Genomic DNA, 18,704 nt, shown 5'->3' with positions numbered 1-18,704 from the left:
TAATTTCATTATGTAATCGTCAAATGTTGATTATAAACAGTGTTGTTTCAGTATTTTATTACACAAAAAGTTAATAACCACATTCAAATCTAATCTCTTTTGCTGATAAAGACTATTACACCTTATATTATGCAATAATTATTTTCTCAAAGGCATGAGAAAACTAGTTTCATTTATTTAAAATTAAATATAATAAAGCAGCACATAACTGTGTGGTGTTTTACATTCCAAGGCAAAACATCAAAGTTTACCTATACACATATATATTCCCTGCTTCATGTAAATCTAACATAAGAAACATACCTACAAATATGTCATTTTGCCAAAATAAATACTTTATCATAACATTTCTTTGAAGAATATGGTATCTTAAAAAAGAATTTTAAATGTGTACACAAGATTGCTTTGAAAGAACACACCTATTTTTAAATAATCTTTTCATTTAGACATATTTTTTAACAACTTTTATTTAAATAAAATGCATCCAGAGGAATATGCAACATATTACTTATGTCCATATATGACCTCAAAAAAAGATCATTAGAACAGGGAAAATAAATGACTTAGTAATATTAATGTAAAAAGTGACACTAACACAATGTCTACACAACACAAGGAAGCACACAAGGATATGTGCCAGACAATCATGAAACACAATATGGCAACTGAATGAAGACACAAAAGAAAATTAAACTACTGCACTGATTTAAGCTCAGATAATATATTACTTCACAAAGTTACATAGAACAATTTTCAAAGAAGACCATTAATACATGATACCATTTCTAGCTATATGCTTACCACAGTTTGTAATAATGACTATAAACCAGAGTTTATCAGCAATTAAAATATTTATTTACAGTGCTTTACAAAGTACCCTAAATTACCTATTTATATTCACAAGAATGGGCAAAGCCTCAAATCTCTAAATATATTTTAACACATATGTACTCATTCCATTAAGAAATTAAAAAAATTTTGTAATGAGAAAAACTTGAAAATTATTAATGCCCAAAAATAATCTGAAGTTATTCTATTTGCCGAAGTTTTTCTAGCTCTTCTCATTTCAATAAAAATGACAACACATTTTTCTGACAATGTGACTATTCTTGTTCAAATCAGAAATATTATCATAAAATAATTAATAAAATTATTATTTTAAAAATCAACTGATTACATTTCAGCTAGAAAAAATACAGTATATCTGGAAATAAGGTATTTTATTACAGGAAATTAAAATTCAATTATATTATCCAGCCCTTATCTTTAAGCCACAAAACCAAGTAAACTAGTATCACAAGTCAATAATATTCTTTTACGTTGTTCTACAAATCAAAGATAGACATTTACAAGAAAAACACAATCACCAAGGAATTCCTTATGATTTTTAAAAATGTTTCTGTAAAAAAAGAACAACTATGAAAAGCAATATAATCAATTTTAAATTAATTGTATCAATAGTCAAAGTCACATCAAAAATAACTGCTTAAGTAACTATACACAAAAAATTTCTACCTAAAAATTTGAAAAGAATGAAGATAACTACTGCATAGAGATTATACAATTTCCTAGTCTGTTCATGGAATTTTGTCCTATACCAAAGTTAGTGACTTAAGGACAAAGATGAGCAGGAGTTCTAAACATTAGCACTGCCAAAAAGACTAGAAAAGCATCACTCTACTCCCTAGAGTCCATAATAACATGATAAAAGTATTTCTGACAATAAATCACCCTTCTATGTAGAGCCATATAAAATTACAAGGATGCCATGAATTTTCTTATTCTTTTATATCAGTGAGAAAACACTATCTCAAACTTCTAATAAATTAACTCAGACTTCTAAACACAATAAAGTTTCATTACAAAATCAAAAATATTAATTTTTTATTCCCAAATCTTAACACATGACTAGGCTATCCATATATTAATTTTACTTCAATTTAAATTGTAAGAACAATTGAAAGGTCAAATTAATTCACTAATAAAGGTAGTATTAATTAATTTATACCTAAAACCCAATGCAACAGCAATATTGTATATATTTAAAATCTTTAAAATAGGTATATTTGACAAGGTGGATGTAACAGTAAATAGAGGGCCATCTTCGAAGAGGTATATTTTCAAACATAATTTAACAAACTTACCAGTAACTAAAATGCATCGGATTGCTGCAGGGCTCACAATATACTTGCAAAATTCTGTGTACTGCCATACAAAATTTCTCTCCATTCTTGCCTATTTCCAACTCCCCTAGATACAAAGGCAAATATAAAGGATACTTCAGCCCATTCCTATATCTCCTACATACTACTTCCTGTCTAGACACATCAGTTCATCTGTAGAGATCTAAAGATACCAGATAAATCAAAAGCAAGTATCAGTGTCAGCTAAAACTACTATACACAACATAGAACATTCTCTTGAAAAGTATAGCAATACCTAGAAACAGATGTTCGCAGGAATTTTTTACTTGATAGACAAAAAATGTTCTTTTATCTCATAAGTAAAATTGCTAAACTCTTCAAGAGACATTGTAACATATGTTCTGTAAGTAGCAATTCTACTTCAAAACAGTTGCTGGTTTCTAATTCTGTCTTCTTTTAAGGAAAATGACACTAATAATCTAGAAGTTTATTTCTTAAAAGTAATTACCATCTTCCAATTCTTAATAAGCTTCAATTAAATTAGGAACGAATACTTATTTCAAGTGTTGTACTTATAAAGGTTTAGACCTTGGGAAAACTGAAAAAAAAAATAATATAACACTTTTAATAACTTAGTATATTCATTAATATCTCCAGAATTTTCTGGTCCATATTATTAAAGAAAACCACATCTATATCTGTGAATTTTAATGACTATGTATGAATATGACTAAATTATTTTTCTAATAAAAAATGCATACTATACTTAAGTTACCTTAAAATGTATGTAAGTGCTATATAAAAGTATAGATTTTTACTTGATTTTAATATTATTTTACCCATTCTAATTTATCTATTATTAATTTTTAAAAATAACTCATGTAATATGACTGCAAAAGTTTTATTATTTGAGGTACTTTATTTAAAGATGAACAATATCAATAAAGATAGACCTAATTTATAACTGAAGTGATTAATATTGAATACATAATAACCTAAGCTCAGTTAGACCTAATTTATAACTGAAGTGATTAATATTGAATACATAACCTAAGCTCAGTTCAAAAGCAGTTCTGAGAACACAGAAACTGGCTTTTCCGTGTGCTTTTCACTGAAAGCAAGTACCTCAGCTAGATGAGCCGTCTTGTATATTAGGAGGAATGGAATTAATAATGTTAAAATGAAATAGTCACCCTGAGTTTCAGTACCTCCCCTTATAAAACAATTAATCTATTTTTAAAAACACTACAATAAAGTAAATATCAGATTAAATTCAGTGGCAGGTAAAGTTCCAATAAGATTTAAGGTACCAGTAAGGAGGGAAAATCTTTTTTACTTTTTCATAAACTTTCACCTCCTCTTAGGTAACTTAATTTAGTACTGAGATACATTGAAATCTTACAATAGATAAATTATATAAAATATCTGATACCATAGTTTATATGCTATTTCTTTCACTACAAAACTCTCTGGAGATGAGACTGATCACAGTAGAATTAAAACTGTAAAAGAAATCAACTCAAGTCCACACTCAATAATTTCACACTCACACAATTTTAAGCCACACACACACACACAAAAAAAAAATACAGTAAGTTAGTAGAGTTAAATTCCTTCACAGTTCAAAATTAGAGAGGCCTAAACTAAAACTTCCTAAACTTCAGGTACCTTTAACAGTCATTTTTAGAAAATATAGTCCTGAAGATATGCAATGAGTTCTGATACACAAACTGTCACATCCATCAGTTCAGACATCAAATGGAGATGTATGCCAAAATTAGTAAAATACGCTCATCTGCAGAGTCAAATAAGGAAATCGGGGAAATGTAGTGCAGTAAAATATAAGGACAGAAGGAATACACTGGGTGGCACAACAAACCACTGAGGGCCACATGCAAAAGAATGAAACTTGACTACAGTTTGTCCTCTGCACAAAAATTACTTCAAAATGGATCGAAGATCTAAATAGAAGATCTGAAACAATAGAGCACATAGAAGAAAGCATAGGTACTAAATAAAATAAGCTCATGGACCTTAGCCATAAGAACAATTTATAAATTTGACCCCAAAGGGAAGGGAAGTAAAGGCAAAAATAAACGAATGGGGTCATATCGAACTGAAAAGCTTTTGCTTAGCAAAAAAAAAACTGACAGAAAAACAGTAAGGCAGCCAACCAAAGGGAGATGATACTCACAAACAACAGCTCCAATAAGGAGTTAATATCCAAAATATATAAAGAACTCATAAAGCTCAGCAACAAACAAGCAAACAATCCAATTAAAAAATGGGGAGAAGATCTGAATAGACACTTCTCCCAAGAAGACATACAGATGGCCCACAGGCATATGAAAAGATGTTCATCTATACTAGCTATTAGAGAAACTCAAATCAAAACTACAATGATACATCACACCTGTTAGATTGGCTGTTATCAACAAGACAGGCAATAATGTTTGAGAGGTTGTGAAGAAAAAGGAACCCTCATTCACTGCTGGTGAAATGTAAACTGGTACAGCCATTATGGAAGAAAGTATGGTGATTTCTCAAAAAACTAAGAATAGAAATATGACCCGGCAATTACTCTACTGGGTATCTACTCAAAAAATTCAAAAAACATTGGTGCGTAAAGACACATACACCCCATGTTCATGGCAGCATTATTCACAGTGGCCAAGACATAGAAACAACCAAAGGGTCTACTGAGAGAAGACTGCATAAAGAAGATGTGGTACATATATACAATGGAATAATACTCAGCCATAAGAAATGATGACATATTGCTATTTACAACAACATGGTTGGGCCTTGAGAACATTATTCTGAGTGAAATAAGTAAATCAAAAAGCTAAGAATTATATGACTGCACACAGATGTGGGATATAAAACTGAGCACATGGACATAGGTAAAAGTGAAGTGGTTACCTGGGGAGGGCTTTGGGAAGGAATGGGTGGAAGGAGGGGAGTAAAGAAAAACAAGTATGAGGTGATGGGAGAGTGATGTGACTTTGGGTGATGGGCACACAACACAATCGACAGTTCAAATACTAAACAGGTATTTACCTGATCTGTGTACTCCTATGGATCAATGTCACCCCATTAAATTTAATTTTCTAAATAAAAAAAAAAAACACTGAGTCTGCCCTTCGCCATGAACTCTCTCCTCAATAATTTCTACCTTTTCTTTCAGCCCAACAAGGAGACAGGTGGCCTTATAAACTGAATTGCTACCACTGTCATGGAAAAGAGTATTCTTTAAAGACTGTTAAAAGTTTGTCAAGCTGTTATTCATTGTTATCTTCCCTTGGTAACAAAATTTGATTTTGTATTTCATTAGCCTATTTTAATTCTGACAAAATATAGCCCCCCAAAATAGAGGTTTACTAAAGTGAAATGTGTCAGAATTTGTCTTATAAAGGAAAAAGTATTTTTAAATTTATACATGTAAATGAATTAATTTTAAACATCTTATGTCAATTATGTGTTAGTGTATAGTATCTACCAGTATTTACATAATTTGAAAGCAAAACAGTCTTTTGATCAGTTCCATTTATAATTCTCTATAAAACAGCTAATAGAGATTTACTGAAAATGCTCTAATATAAAAGCAAAGCCTAACAGTTTGCAATTTAACCCCAACTGACAAATGGCTATTTACAATGCTCTAAAATGCCCTCGTCCCTTTATGAAAACCTTCTTGGACGTATTACATGAGGTAGCACCATGTAATAGTAGCCATGTCATAATCTAGGGATACATGAATACTGTAGAATACTGTATCACTTCCTAACTCCAAAAATTCAAAATTTTAAAGCAACAACAGAAATAGGTTACAATCACATCTGTGTGATCTTAACCATGCATGCACACTCCAATTCCCTTCCAGACAGAAGCACGCCACGGCAGGGAGGCCAATGACAGGCGCTGCACCTGCTGCTACTCTACTTTCAGTCAAGTCCCAGCCTAGCGAATAGAAACAGGATTAAATACACACCCTAGGAGTGCTGAAATGACTGAATATAGAAAATAAGTGTTTAAACAGCTGATTACACTGAAAGCTAAAATAATTACCTTACACTTAGGCTTTATATGCAGGGTGTGACAGAAGTAGGTTTACAGCTGTGAGAGTGTGAAAGTTTATTCTTGTACTATTATTTATTAAAGATTATATTATTTTCCTACAATTTTAAATTTTTGCCCCCACCCTGTATCCCCAGGAATTTTCTAATCTTTTAATAATTACCTTTTTTAAAAAATGATCTATGCAAAAAAACTGACTTCATTTCTTTTCTTGTGTGGTTGTGTATGTACAGTTCTGAGAATTTTAGATATCTAGATTTGTATAATCTCACAAAAATCAAGACAGAGACCAGTTACATCACATCAAAAATACTCATTTATCCTAATCCAGTGGTTCTCAACCTGTGGGTCGCGACCCACAGGTTGAGAACCATTGTCCTAATCCATTATAGTTTTACAGTCACAATCTTCTGACACCCATTACATTGGGTAATACCTTATCTCTTATCCATCACTACAGTTTTGACTTTTCATGAGTTTCTTATAAATGTCACCAACCTCAACATACTGCCTTTGAGATTCGGGCAAGTAGCTACATACATCAAAAGTGTATTCCTTTTAATTGTTCAATAGCAATCCATTGTATGAATGGATCACAGCAGTTTGTGGACATTTGAGTTATACAGAGTTAACACCAATTATGAACAGAAGGTATTTGCAAATGTTCAAATAAAGGTTTTTGTATGAACACAGTTTTCATTCATTTCTCATAAACACAATCCCAGGAGTAAAATGGCTGAATGAGGCAGTAAGTGTATATTTAACTGTGTAACAACCTGCGAAACAGCCAGACTAGCTGCATCCCTCAGCAATGCAGTGTTCAGTCACGCTGCTCTTCATCCGTGCCAGGAGTATTATTATGGCCTTTCTAAGTGTGCAGTTGTTACCTCACAGTGTTTGTTGTTGTTTGTTTCTTTATTGACTGATTTCAGTGAGAGTGGAAGGGAAAGAGAGAGAGAGAGAGACAGGAACATCGATCCGTTCCTGTTATTTGTCCTGATCTGGAATTGAACCGGCAACCCCTGTACTTTGGGATGATGCTAACCAACAGAGCTATCCAATCAGGGAAACTTACAGTGTTCTAAATAAATATTTCCCTACTTTTTAATGGTGTTCAAGAACTTTTCATGTCCTATTTTCGCACCCTTATATCACTTTAGTGAGGTGTCTGTTCAATTCTGCTGATTTTTAAAAATTGAATTTTATAATTTCTCAGGTTTGAACAGTTTAATATATTCTTGATATAAATCTTTTGTCAAATAAATAATTTTCTATCATCTTCCTCCAGTCTGTAGGATGTTTTCTCATTTTATCTTTTGCTGAGAATAAGGCTTTAACTTTGAGGAAGTTAAATTTATCATTTTTTGTGTCAAATTTATTATTTTTTAATGTATCATGCTTTTGGTGTCATATCCAATATGACTTTACCTAGTCTAGATTACAAAGATTTTCTCCTCTGTTTTCTTCTAAAACTTCTATAGTTTTATATTTTACATTTAAAGTTAATTTGTATAAAGTTTGAGGTTTAGGTAAAAAAAAATTTTTTTTTTGCATACAACAACCCTTCCTCCCTTAGACTGCTTTTGCACCTCCACCAAAAATCAAGAGTTGTGTGGAATATTTCTGAACACTATGTTTTCCACTGTTACATATGTCTATCATTGCTCATGCCAAACTGTCTTCATCATTATAGCGTTAGAGCGAGTTTTAGAGCCAAATAAATGATTCCTCCAACTTTATTCTGTTTCAAAATTATTTATTCTATCCTAGTTACTTTGACTTTCCACATAAACTTTAAAACCATCTTGTCTAGATCAACAGTCAAATCCAGCCAGGTATTTGTTAATATGTTAAATCTACAAATCATTTTAATGATACCTTTACAATACTGAAACTACCTATATATGAATATAATATATACCTTATCTTTTATTTAAGATTTTGCTTTATTTCATCAGCAATGTGTAGATTTTAGCACACAAATCCTATATATATTTTGGACACTTGCATTTAAAATACTTAAATTTTGAAGCTATTATTAAAGGTATTTTTATTTTGTTTCCTACTACACATTATTAGTATAGAGAAATACAATGTATTTTTAAGAGAAGAAACTTGCATATATTTTGTTAGATTTATAAATATTGTAAATACATATTTCATTTTGGGGGTATTATGTAATTTGTATTGTGTTTTTAATTTCAAGTTCTACTTCATTGTTGGTATATAGGAAAGCAATTGAGTTTTTTATATTACTTTTGCACCCTACAAACTTGCTGTAAATTGTTTATTAGTTCCTCGATGTTTTTTGTTGATTTTTTCTGGTTTTCTATATAGACACTAATGCCATCTGTGAACAAATTCAGTTTTATGTCTTCTAATCTATGTATTGTATTTTGTTTTCTTCTCTTACCCATTTAGCAAGGACTTATAGTACAAATTTGAAATGGAGTGGTGAAAAGGAACACTTTGCCTTGTATCCAGTCTTAGTGGGATGGCTTTGAGTTTTTGACCAAGTATGATTGATGTTACCTGTACAGAAAGGTTCTCTCTATTGCTAGTTTATCTAAATTATTTATTTATATTTTCTTAACATTTTTTAATGTATTGAATTTTAGAGAGAGGAGAGAGACAGAAAGGAGGGAGAGAGTAGGGAGAAGAAGGACACATCAACTCATAGTAGTGGCTTCCTTTATGTGCCTTGACCAGGCAAGCTGGGCGTTTCAAACCAGCGACCTCAGTTCTCCAGGTAAGACATTTTATCCACTGCATCAGTACAAGTCAGGCTATTTTTGTATAATATTTTTGGATGGCGTCAAATGCTTTTTCTGCATCTATTGATATGAGTAATTTTTTTTAGCCTGTTGTTATGATAGATTACATTAACTGATTTTTGAATCTTGAACCAGACTTGCATACCTTGAATAAATCCCACTTGGTGTGGAGCCTTATTCTGTTTACACATTTTTGGATTTAATTTGCTAATATTTTGTTGTGAATTTTAGCATCTATGTTCATCAAACATACTGTTTATAGTTTCCTTAATCAATGTTTTTTTCTGGGTTTGGCATTAGCATAATCCTGGCCTTATAGAATGAGTTAGAAAATAGTTCCTCTGAGTCTATCCTCTTTAAAGAGATTGTGGAAAATTGTCATACGTTTTTAAAATATGTTTGGTAGAATTCACTAGTGAACCAATCTGGGCCTGTTGTATCCTGTTTCTGGAGAATTCTCGACTTATGATTAATTTTCTTTAAAATCATAGGTCTATTCAGAATGTCTATGTCTTCTTGTTTGAGTTTTGGCAGACTGTTTCTTTCAAGGAGTTAGTTTCTTCACCTAGGTTGGTAAATTTGGGGGCATAGAATTGTTCATAGCATGTATGGTACAATCCATGGAATTCCATCTTGCAAAATGTTTAAACCTACTTATTAGTGCTAGAATTTTGTAAATTCCTTAACTTTTATGTGAATAATTGTGGCTTCCGTTAAAAGGAGTAGTTCTATTTGTTCCTTTCTGACCTGTATGACTTTTGTTTTCTTTGTCTTGCCTTATTGCAATGGCTAGAACCTCTGATGCAGACCAGATCTGCACATGTACAGCTCTGGGATGAGTTCATACTAATTTTACAGATTTACTTTCACACATTCTTCCCTGACAATTTCCAGTTCTGGGGGCCCTCTTTTCAGTTCTCCTGACAAAATACTCGGGCTTCATCATCCTCACTCTGCTGTGCACTTCCATAACTTTGCCCATATCCAGAGCAAATCAGTTGTAAAAGAGAGTAACAAAAAAAAAATAGCAAAAGAGGGATTTCTGGTTCTGAATGTAAGGAGCGTGGAAGCCACCACTTCATCCTATCAGGTATGAAGCTGATCAGACTGAAAAATCAACAACTCTTTTTTTTTCTTTCTGAAGTTGGAAACGGGGAGGCAGTCAGACAGACTCCCACATGCGCCCGACCGGAATCCACCCGGCACGCCCACCAGGGGGTGATGCTCTGCCCATCTGAGGCGTTGCTCTATTGCAACCAGAGCCATTCTAGCGTCTGAGGCAGAGGCCATAGAGCCATCCTCAGTGCCCAGGGCCAATTTTGATCCAATGGATCCTTGGCTGCGGGAGGGGAAGAGAGACACAGAGAGGAAGGAGAGGGGGAGGGGTGGAGAAGCAGATGGGCACTTCTCCTGTGTGCCCTGGAAGGGAATCGAACCCGGGACTCCTACACGCCAGGCCGACGCTCTACCACTGAGCCAACCAGCCAGGGCAACAACTCTTATAGGACCCAAAAAGAGAGGAGAAGAGGGCAAACTGCCCATAAATGTATAAAGCAGCTTTACTTATAACTGCCAAAACCTGGAAGCAATCAAGACATACTTCTGTAGGTAAATGAGTAAATAAACTGTGTTACATCAGAAAATGAAATGTTCAATGCTATAAAGGACTGAGATATCAAGCCATGAAAAGACATGAAGAAATTTTAATTACACATCAATAAGTGAGAGAGAACAATCTGAAAAGGTTGCATGTGTATGGTTCCAACTACAGTATGTGACACTCTGGAAAAGGCAGGCATAAGAGAGACAATGAAAAGACCAGTGGTTTCAGGAAGTGGGGTGAACAGACAAAACAGGATTTTTAGGGAAATAAAGATAATTTTTATAATATTATCAAGGCCCACAGAAAGCACAATACCAACAGTGTACTCTAAGATAAATTATGAACTTTGTGTGATTATGATATATCAATTTAGGTTTACTGCTGATTAAGAAGTATGATTCTGGTGAGTAACAATGATAACACAGAAGGGTATGTATGTGCGGGGAGAAAGCGTACATGGGAGATTCCCATTAATTTTATTGTAAACGTAAGACAGTTCTAAAAAAATAAAGTTTTTAACAAAAGTAAAAATAATTTTACAATTTATAGCAAAAATCAGTTAAAAACATAAAAACTGTGCAGAAGAAAAGGCAATAAATTTTTATTTAGGGCACTTTGAGTTTTAGATGTTTTCCACATGTTTTGGGTATATGATCCTAAATAGAAGGAAGCCAGAACAAAAGCTTTGGGAGTTGTCAGCCTAGGTAACAAGACTATAAACCTAGAAACAAATTAAAATAAAAACCAATAAATAAAAATACCAAACTAATTGCAATCTCCCAATGACGCCTTATTAATTCTTCTCTTATAGAGTCCACTCGCTGCACACAAAGGTCATCACTCCAGGAGAGAGAAAGGTAAGGAACCTAAAAACTTGGGAGACTTACAGTGTTATACCCACTTTTCCATTAAAAATATTCTGAGCTTTTGGTTCTGGCTGGTTGGCTCAGTGGTAGTGTAGGCCTGGCAATGTGGAAGTCCCAGGTTCGAATCCTGGCCAAGACACACAGGAGAAGTGCCCATCTGCTTCTCCACCCTTCCCCCTCTCCTTCCTCTCTGTCTCTCTCTTCCCCTCCCACAGCCGAGGCTCCACTGGAGCAAAGTTTGCCCAGGCGCTAAGGATGGCTCCAAGACCTCTGCCTCAGGCACAAGAATGGCTCTGGTAGCAAAGGAGCAACAGCCCAGATGGGCACAGCATCACCCCCTAGTGGGTTTGCTGGCTGGATCCCGGTCAGGCAAACCCACTGGGATTTGAGAGTCTGTCTCTCTGCCTCCCTGCATCTCATTTCAGAAAAATCCTAAAAACCAAAATTCCGAGCTTTTGAAGCTCAATGGTATACATTTAGGCATATGACAATATTTCTTGTAAACAAAAATAATGTTAATTTTAGTTTTAGACTCGTGATTATCATAAAATTAAAATAAGACAATTTACCTTACTTATTTTCAAAAGGAATATAAAGACATAGAAAAGAAATTAATAGTATTCCATGAATAAAATAACAATACCTCTGTGACCAGATATGACTGAAATACTGAAAGACAGAGGGTGTGACTGTGCCACCCAGAGGAAAGTGAAGGCAACAAGTGCATTAAAGATTATGTGTTGTAAACTAAACGACACGTTAACATAGCATTAAAACAGATTTCACCAATTTTAAGGGGAACTTTTTATGGAACAATTATTGTAGAAAAGCAATTACTTATTATAAAAAACACTCTGAATTATAAACGCACTATGCCTAACACAGAAAACAAAATTTCTCTGTTTCAGGCAGAATCCTTAATGTACCTTATTTTTACTCCTTAGGAATGAATTTGTACAATCAATGTAAGTTCCATTTTACTCTCATTAAATCTCACTACACAAATTGTTTGTTTTTCTCCTCAGTAGTAGTAGTTTCACATGGACTTCAAAGGCACTTTGTGTCTGTTGCATAACAAAAAACACATTCATTACTATGTAATATAGTAATATTTTTTAAAAGGCAAACTAGCAAATACACATCTCAAAAAAAGACAGATGCAGATTTCTGGAAAATATAAAAGTATTATGACTTGACAGGTATATATTCAAAACTATTTAAGTATTTTTGGAAACTGAAATAATTATTTCCTGTATATATGAACAACTTCCATATGAAAGACAATTCTTACAAACATGTATTGACTTCACTTCATTTGCTTACTGAAAACAATCATATTTCATTTTTTATGTCAGTTGGGCTAACAGTATATAATAAAATTTTGACATTATATGTATAATTAGCACTTTTCCTTGAACTAAAGTTCAGGAAATATACAGTCAGACAACAGATTTTTATGTCACTTTGAAATATAAGAAAAAATCTGTTTTAGATAGTTACACAGTGAAAATTGAAATTTTCAGGTAATTTTGTTGGTTTACATATGATTGGTGCTAATTAGGACTTTACAATGAAACTTAATTATTAAGAAGGTTATTTAATTATTAAGGAAATTATAAAATGCAAGATAATTACTGTAATAACTTTGGTTAGCTAAATAATTTGGGGAAAATACTGATTTAAGTTCACTAAACAAATTAACAATTCATTAATATTACAAGTATATTCTTTTTTTTTTTTTGTATTTGGAAACGGGGAGAGACAGTCAGATAGACTCCCGCATGCGCCCGACCGGGATCCACCCGGTACGCCCACCAGGGGCGCTGCTCTGCCCACCAGGGGGCGATGCTCTGCCCCTCCGGGGTGTCGCTCCGCCGCGACCAGAGCCAATCCAGCACCCGGGGCAGAGGCCAAGGAGCCATCCCCAGCGCCCAGGCCATCATTGCTCCAATGGAGCCTCGGCTGCGGGAGGGGAAGAGAGAGACAGAGAGGAAGGAGAGGGGGTGGAGAAGCAAATGGGCGCCTCTCCCATGTGCCCTGGCCGGGAATCGAACCCGGGCCCCCCGCACGCCAGGCCGATGCTCCACCGCTGAGCCAACCGGCCAGGGCTACAAGAATATTCTTAACGAAAGAATCATGACTTCAATGCATTATATGGGATTCTCTATATTTTCATGTCTTATATTCTATCAGACCGTCTATCAAACCGCCCGTATCATAATAAAAACAAAAAGAAGACTTTTCTAAGAATAAAATTATATACTTCCAAAAATTTATTTAAATTATCACTCGAAATTCAGTTTTGGTGTTTTTAATTTATCAGAGTTAAAACAAAATTAAAATAAATTTTAAGAACACAAAATTACATCGTATCACCAGACTATCAATATTTACTGAGGAAACATAGAAAACTCCTTCAATGCCTTCAATGTCTACTGTATACTAGACAGTATGATACCTTATATATACTATCTTCTTTTAACTCATACTACAATAAAATAAGCTTGGCATTATTAAAATTATTTCACAGCTGGCACAACTGATGGTCAGAGTTATCCACAGTGGTTTCCAGGGAGGGCTCTGGAGTAAGGGTTTCAGGATTAGTACCCTGGGCCTAATCAGCCATTTGAGTCTCTGTGACCTTCAGCAAGTTACTTAATTTTCCCCTCCCTCATCAGCAGAACAGAAGTAGATAATACAGTTACAGACAGTGACTGGCACATAGTGAGTACTTAGTAAACACCACGTGCTGCTGCTGCTCAACACCCTCAGCCATCCCCATCTCAGTACATAACAGATCTTAGTGTGAGTCTTCATCAGTCTGACACCCAAAGAAGTCCTGCTCATCACCTCACACTGTCTCCAAAAAGAACTCCTCTTTTCACGTTTAAAATACAAAAGCCCATTTATACCTTGTGCCAGAAAACATATTATATTTTCAAAGCAAATTCTTATGTCACACAATGAGGAAGATTTAATCTGGTATTTTCTCATCCACAGAATTTAATAGCATGCGTTCTTAAAGAGAAGGAAGGGAAGGCCAAATTTGACAGGGACATGTCATTTGCATTCAATGTATATGAACATCCAAATCAAAGGAAAATGAAATTTCTAAATTATATAGAGTCATTCCCAGACACAAAATACAAAAGTATGATTACTTCAAGATGAGAATATGCTTTCTAAGATAATTTATTAATCATCTGCTCATTCTTTTAGTAATTATTTATTAAATGTCCAGTGAAAGGCAATATGTATAGTTACTGTTCTGACTACTCACTGGACTGAGAGACATCAACCAGTCCAATATAAAATAGTACAAAACACCTAAACAGCTTTTATCACTTGACAGAATAATTCAAGGTAATCATGACACTTTAGAATCATTATGAAGAGGATAAAAATCACAACAGTAATTGTCTATTTGCCGCATTTACTTATTCAGAAACAGATCACATAAAAAATGCTGTATGTGATGACATATGCTAGTTAATTCAGTTCAATAATATTTATCTACTCTTCTGTTAATTTTTTGTGCCATGATAAAGGCTAACTATTAATACATGTTAAAAGAAAAGGGTATAGGAAATGTGATTCCTGGAGATTTAAAGTAAGGAAATACCTATATAAAAACAAAACAAAACAACAACAAAATAAGCTAAGGAAAAATCATCTTAAACTGGTCTAAGCTTTGTGTGACTTGTTGTTGTTTGATTTCGTTCAAAATTTGAATTAACAAATTCTGCAATTTTAAGCCACTATCTAGAATATGAATAAAATAGTTCAAAATCAGTTTCTGTCACTACAACAAAATTCAAAATAACAGTCCTACTTAAATAAGTAATTCTAAATTGTAAATAACATCAATGGTAGAAAAAAGTTCAAATACAAAATCATATGGCCCCTATTATAGCAACCAATTCTTTATATGGCTTCTAATATTTTAATATAAAACTCTAGTATTAGGTAATTAGAGGTAATGTTCTAGATCACCTCATCCACTGTATTAATGAAAACCAATATGTATTGCATGCTTAGTATGTCAATCTATATATTTTATCATATTTAATCTAAGTAATCCAGTAAACTATTATTATCTCTACTTTATAATGGTACAAACTGAAGCACAAAAAAGGTAATGACAAACTCAGAGTTGCACTAACATTAAACAGTAAACTTGGATCTGAACCCAAGTCTGGCACACATATATCAGCTAGAGTACATAGCCTTCATAATAAAACAAACCAAAAAAGTTCTCTTACACAAATAAAGTCTACCTGTAAAGGCTCCAGGAAATAAGCTATTCTTTCAATACATTATTTTAATACTAAGCCCCTTATATAGAGTAATACTCATCAAAGTTAATAACAATGGTACAGCACCAACAAACATTGTCTTAGAGAAACAGTAAAAAAATTCAAAAAAGGAGACTAAAGAGTGGAGGAAAGTGCATGAAACCAAATATTTCAGCTTAAAACACAGAAGGCAGAGAGCTCACTTAGTCTAGCGCTTAGCTCAATTTCTCTAAAAAGTAATTAAGAATTAGATAATATTATAATTTTTGGCATGCATTCTTTATGCTAATAAATTTTCAAAACAAATATACTAATTTTTTTCTGGAAGATTTAAAAAATTCCAATAGACTGTCATTCCCCTGTAACAATTTAATGCTGACTAAAAATAAGATACAGCCTACTTTGAGGTCTTGTCCATCACTGTGAATTTATGATATACCCAAAACATAAGAAATTCTATCAACCCTTTTGCCTTATCCTATAGCAAAAATATGTGGTCTTCAAATAGAGGGAGAAAGCCCATTTAACAATTAGCCTCTGATATTTTAAAAACCGAAAGACCATATCACTAACGCACACACTTGTCTGTGATGTTTGTCTTCGAAACTTGAAAAGACACAAGATTATTATGGGTGCACACAACTACAGACAAAGAAGTGAACCTCAGAAATCAAGGGCTTTGACACAATTAGTAAAAAAGTAATAAATAGGAATTCAAAATAACACATAACTGAATCACAGGTTAATTTGGAATTGGGTGTGCATTATTATTAAAGAGGATAGTGCTATCTTTCTTATTATATGTTCTCTATTGGTTTTAAGAAAATACATATCATTGAAAATACTGAAATTGTTTATTACAAGGGAAATTAAAATCAGTGATATAAAGGAACTCAAAACAAATCAAAATGAAAACCAGAATGCTGAACCCTTAACACTGTCTTCATAATAAAAAGAATACAATTTAAATAGCAAAATATAATCACTAAAATGAGTTTTAAAGATAGGCAATGAACAATAACCATGTGCCTTGGATGAACAGACCAGAAAATCTGTTAAATATAATTCTAGCATTAAGATTTTATAATAACTATTCATAAAGATAAATTATTATGGATAATTTTAGTTTAATATTTCAAACTGCATACTCTTCCAAATTTTTCTTTCTCAAAGCAAAAAAAGTCCATTTCATGTTAAAATAAGCATGCATTTAATATTAATTAATAAGGAATATGTAACACATGAAGTTTTCTAGTGGCTACTTCCTCTCCAACTTCTTTCCACTGTACTTACTAGGCCTTCAATTACTAATCATAATGTGTAAACTGGTTCCTTAGATGATAAAGACAAGACATTTTTAATTTAAATCCAGGATTGAAACTTAAAGTTTCATTTTTCCAAGAGACTGATCTGCCTCCCAGTGAAATTATTGAAGATCTCATAGCAAAGTGGCATGACAACAGGGCATGACCTCAGGACTCCAATTCACTTAAAATATGCAACCTTTCCACTGCACTGACATGCAAGAAAGCAGGCCCCGTGAATGGGAGCTGAACTTTGTGAAAGTACAGATCACATTTATGTTTACATGTACATTTACATAAAGACAGTCCCAGAACAGAAACAGTATTAATAGCAATAGATTATAGATTTTTGTTAATAGCTAGTTTAGATAATAAAGATGAGAAAATCATGTTATATTTCAATGGACTTTAAGTTTTTCCACTTTAGCTTCATTCACTCGTTTTCTCATCAATTCAAACATGGAGAATTTCACATATATGTGTATGTACTAATGAAGCATTCCTATATTACTTTTGAAGTAGAAATTAACATTTACCTATAAAACCTTCCTTTATGATCTCTAAACACAGCAATGCACACAGTCAAAATAGCTGCTAAAATTGATATTTAACATATTACATATATGATTCTAAAACATAAGATAAATCAGAGTTTGATGCAAGGAAGCTACAAAAGTTGAAATCATCTTATTTAGAAGATATGAATATTTTATGGACACAAATATGCCACTGGTTAGATCTGGGCTCTCAAACATGAACTACATATATAAAGAAAAGCTAATATCAATTAACACTGTGCTAGTCTTATAATAATAGCATTATAAAATAAAATCAGCATTTAAGTTATAAATTATGTAACTGTTCTTAAATATTATTCCTCAGAATAAACTTTACCCTAGTAATTTTATTTAACCTGACAGAATTTCATGGACAATCCAACCATGAGCAAAGGATAAGGTTAGGACTAACATTTTTCCTTAACTGCACATTATAATCACTATGCTACCGCTGGTAAGAATATTTTATTTATTATGAAGAAAGTAACACCTCTAAGGTTGAAAAAATCTCAGTGTCAGGTCATTTTTATATTGTATAGATATATATCTGCCTTACTCCCAAAGAAACTTTTTTAGAACTTTAAGAATAAAAACAAAGTATAATGCATTCATACACCATGGAATATACCAGGTGTAATCTTAGTATGAAAAGAATTAGAAATTACACACGCAAAGAAAACGTACCAAACAGTTGTTTCCACTTGACTGTCATGGAGCTGCCTATTGTCCAGTTGGGCAAAAAGTGGGAAAAGCACCTGAATCCCTCCAATTGAATGAATTGCACTATGAATTGAATGTGTTACTATAGCTTTCACATCCTATGCACAGAAAACAAAAATGTTGATTACATTTCTGAAGAATAATGTTATCACTATTTCCTTGTTCCAAATAATTTTGTAAAAGAACTAAATAACACTGGAAAAATTTAAAATCTTCAATTATAGAATACTAATACAGATATAAAATTAAAATTTGAAATTTAATATCTTAAATTGAGATTTTTATGCTGAAAATATGAATCTATAAATCAAGAGATAGTTTATAATAAGAAATACAATTAATGGTTTAAAGATGCTCAGATACT

At 32.9% G+C, this 18,704-nt stretch overlaps 1 protein-coding gene across 2 annotated transcripts in view; it reads right to left on the bottom strand.

The window, feature by feature from the left end:
• The window catches only part of NBEA (neurobeachin), a 740,071-nt gene that overhangs the window by 614,757 nt on the left and 106,610 nt on the right, over positions 1-18,704 (bottom strand). For both annotated transcript variants that reach the window (XM_066236595.1, XM_066236597.1), the window contains exon 10: positions 18,305-18,438. In XM_066236595.1, the coding sequence (XP_066092692.1) occupies positions 18,305-18,438 (134 nt within the window). The remainder of the gene's footprint in view (positions 1-18,304; positions 18,439-18,704) is intronic.

Source organism: Saccopteryx bilineata, chromosome 6, assembly GCF_036850765.1.
Source record: "Saccopteryx bilineata isolate mSacBil1 chromosome 6, mSacBil1_pri_phased_curated, whole genome shotgun sequence".
NCBI lineage: Eukaryota > Metazoa > Chordata > Mammalia > Chiroptera > Emballonuridae > Saccopteryx > Saccopteryx bilineata.
The sequence above is the reverse complement of the archived record's forward strand: the minus strand, read 5'-3'. Positions and strand labels throughout refer to the sequence as shown.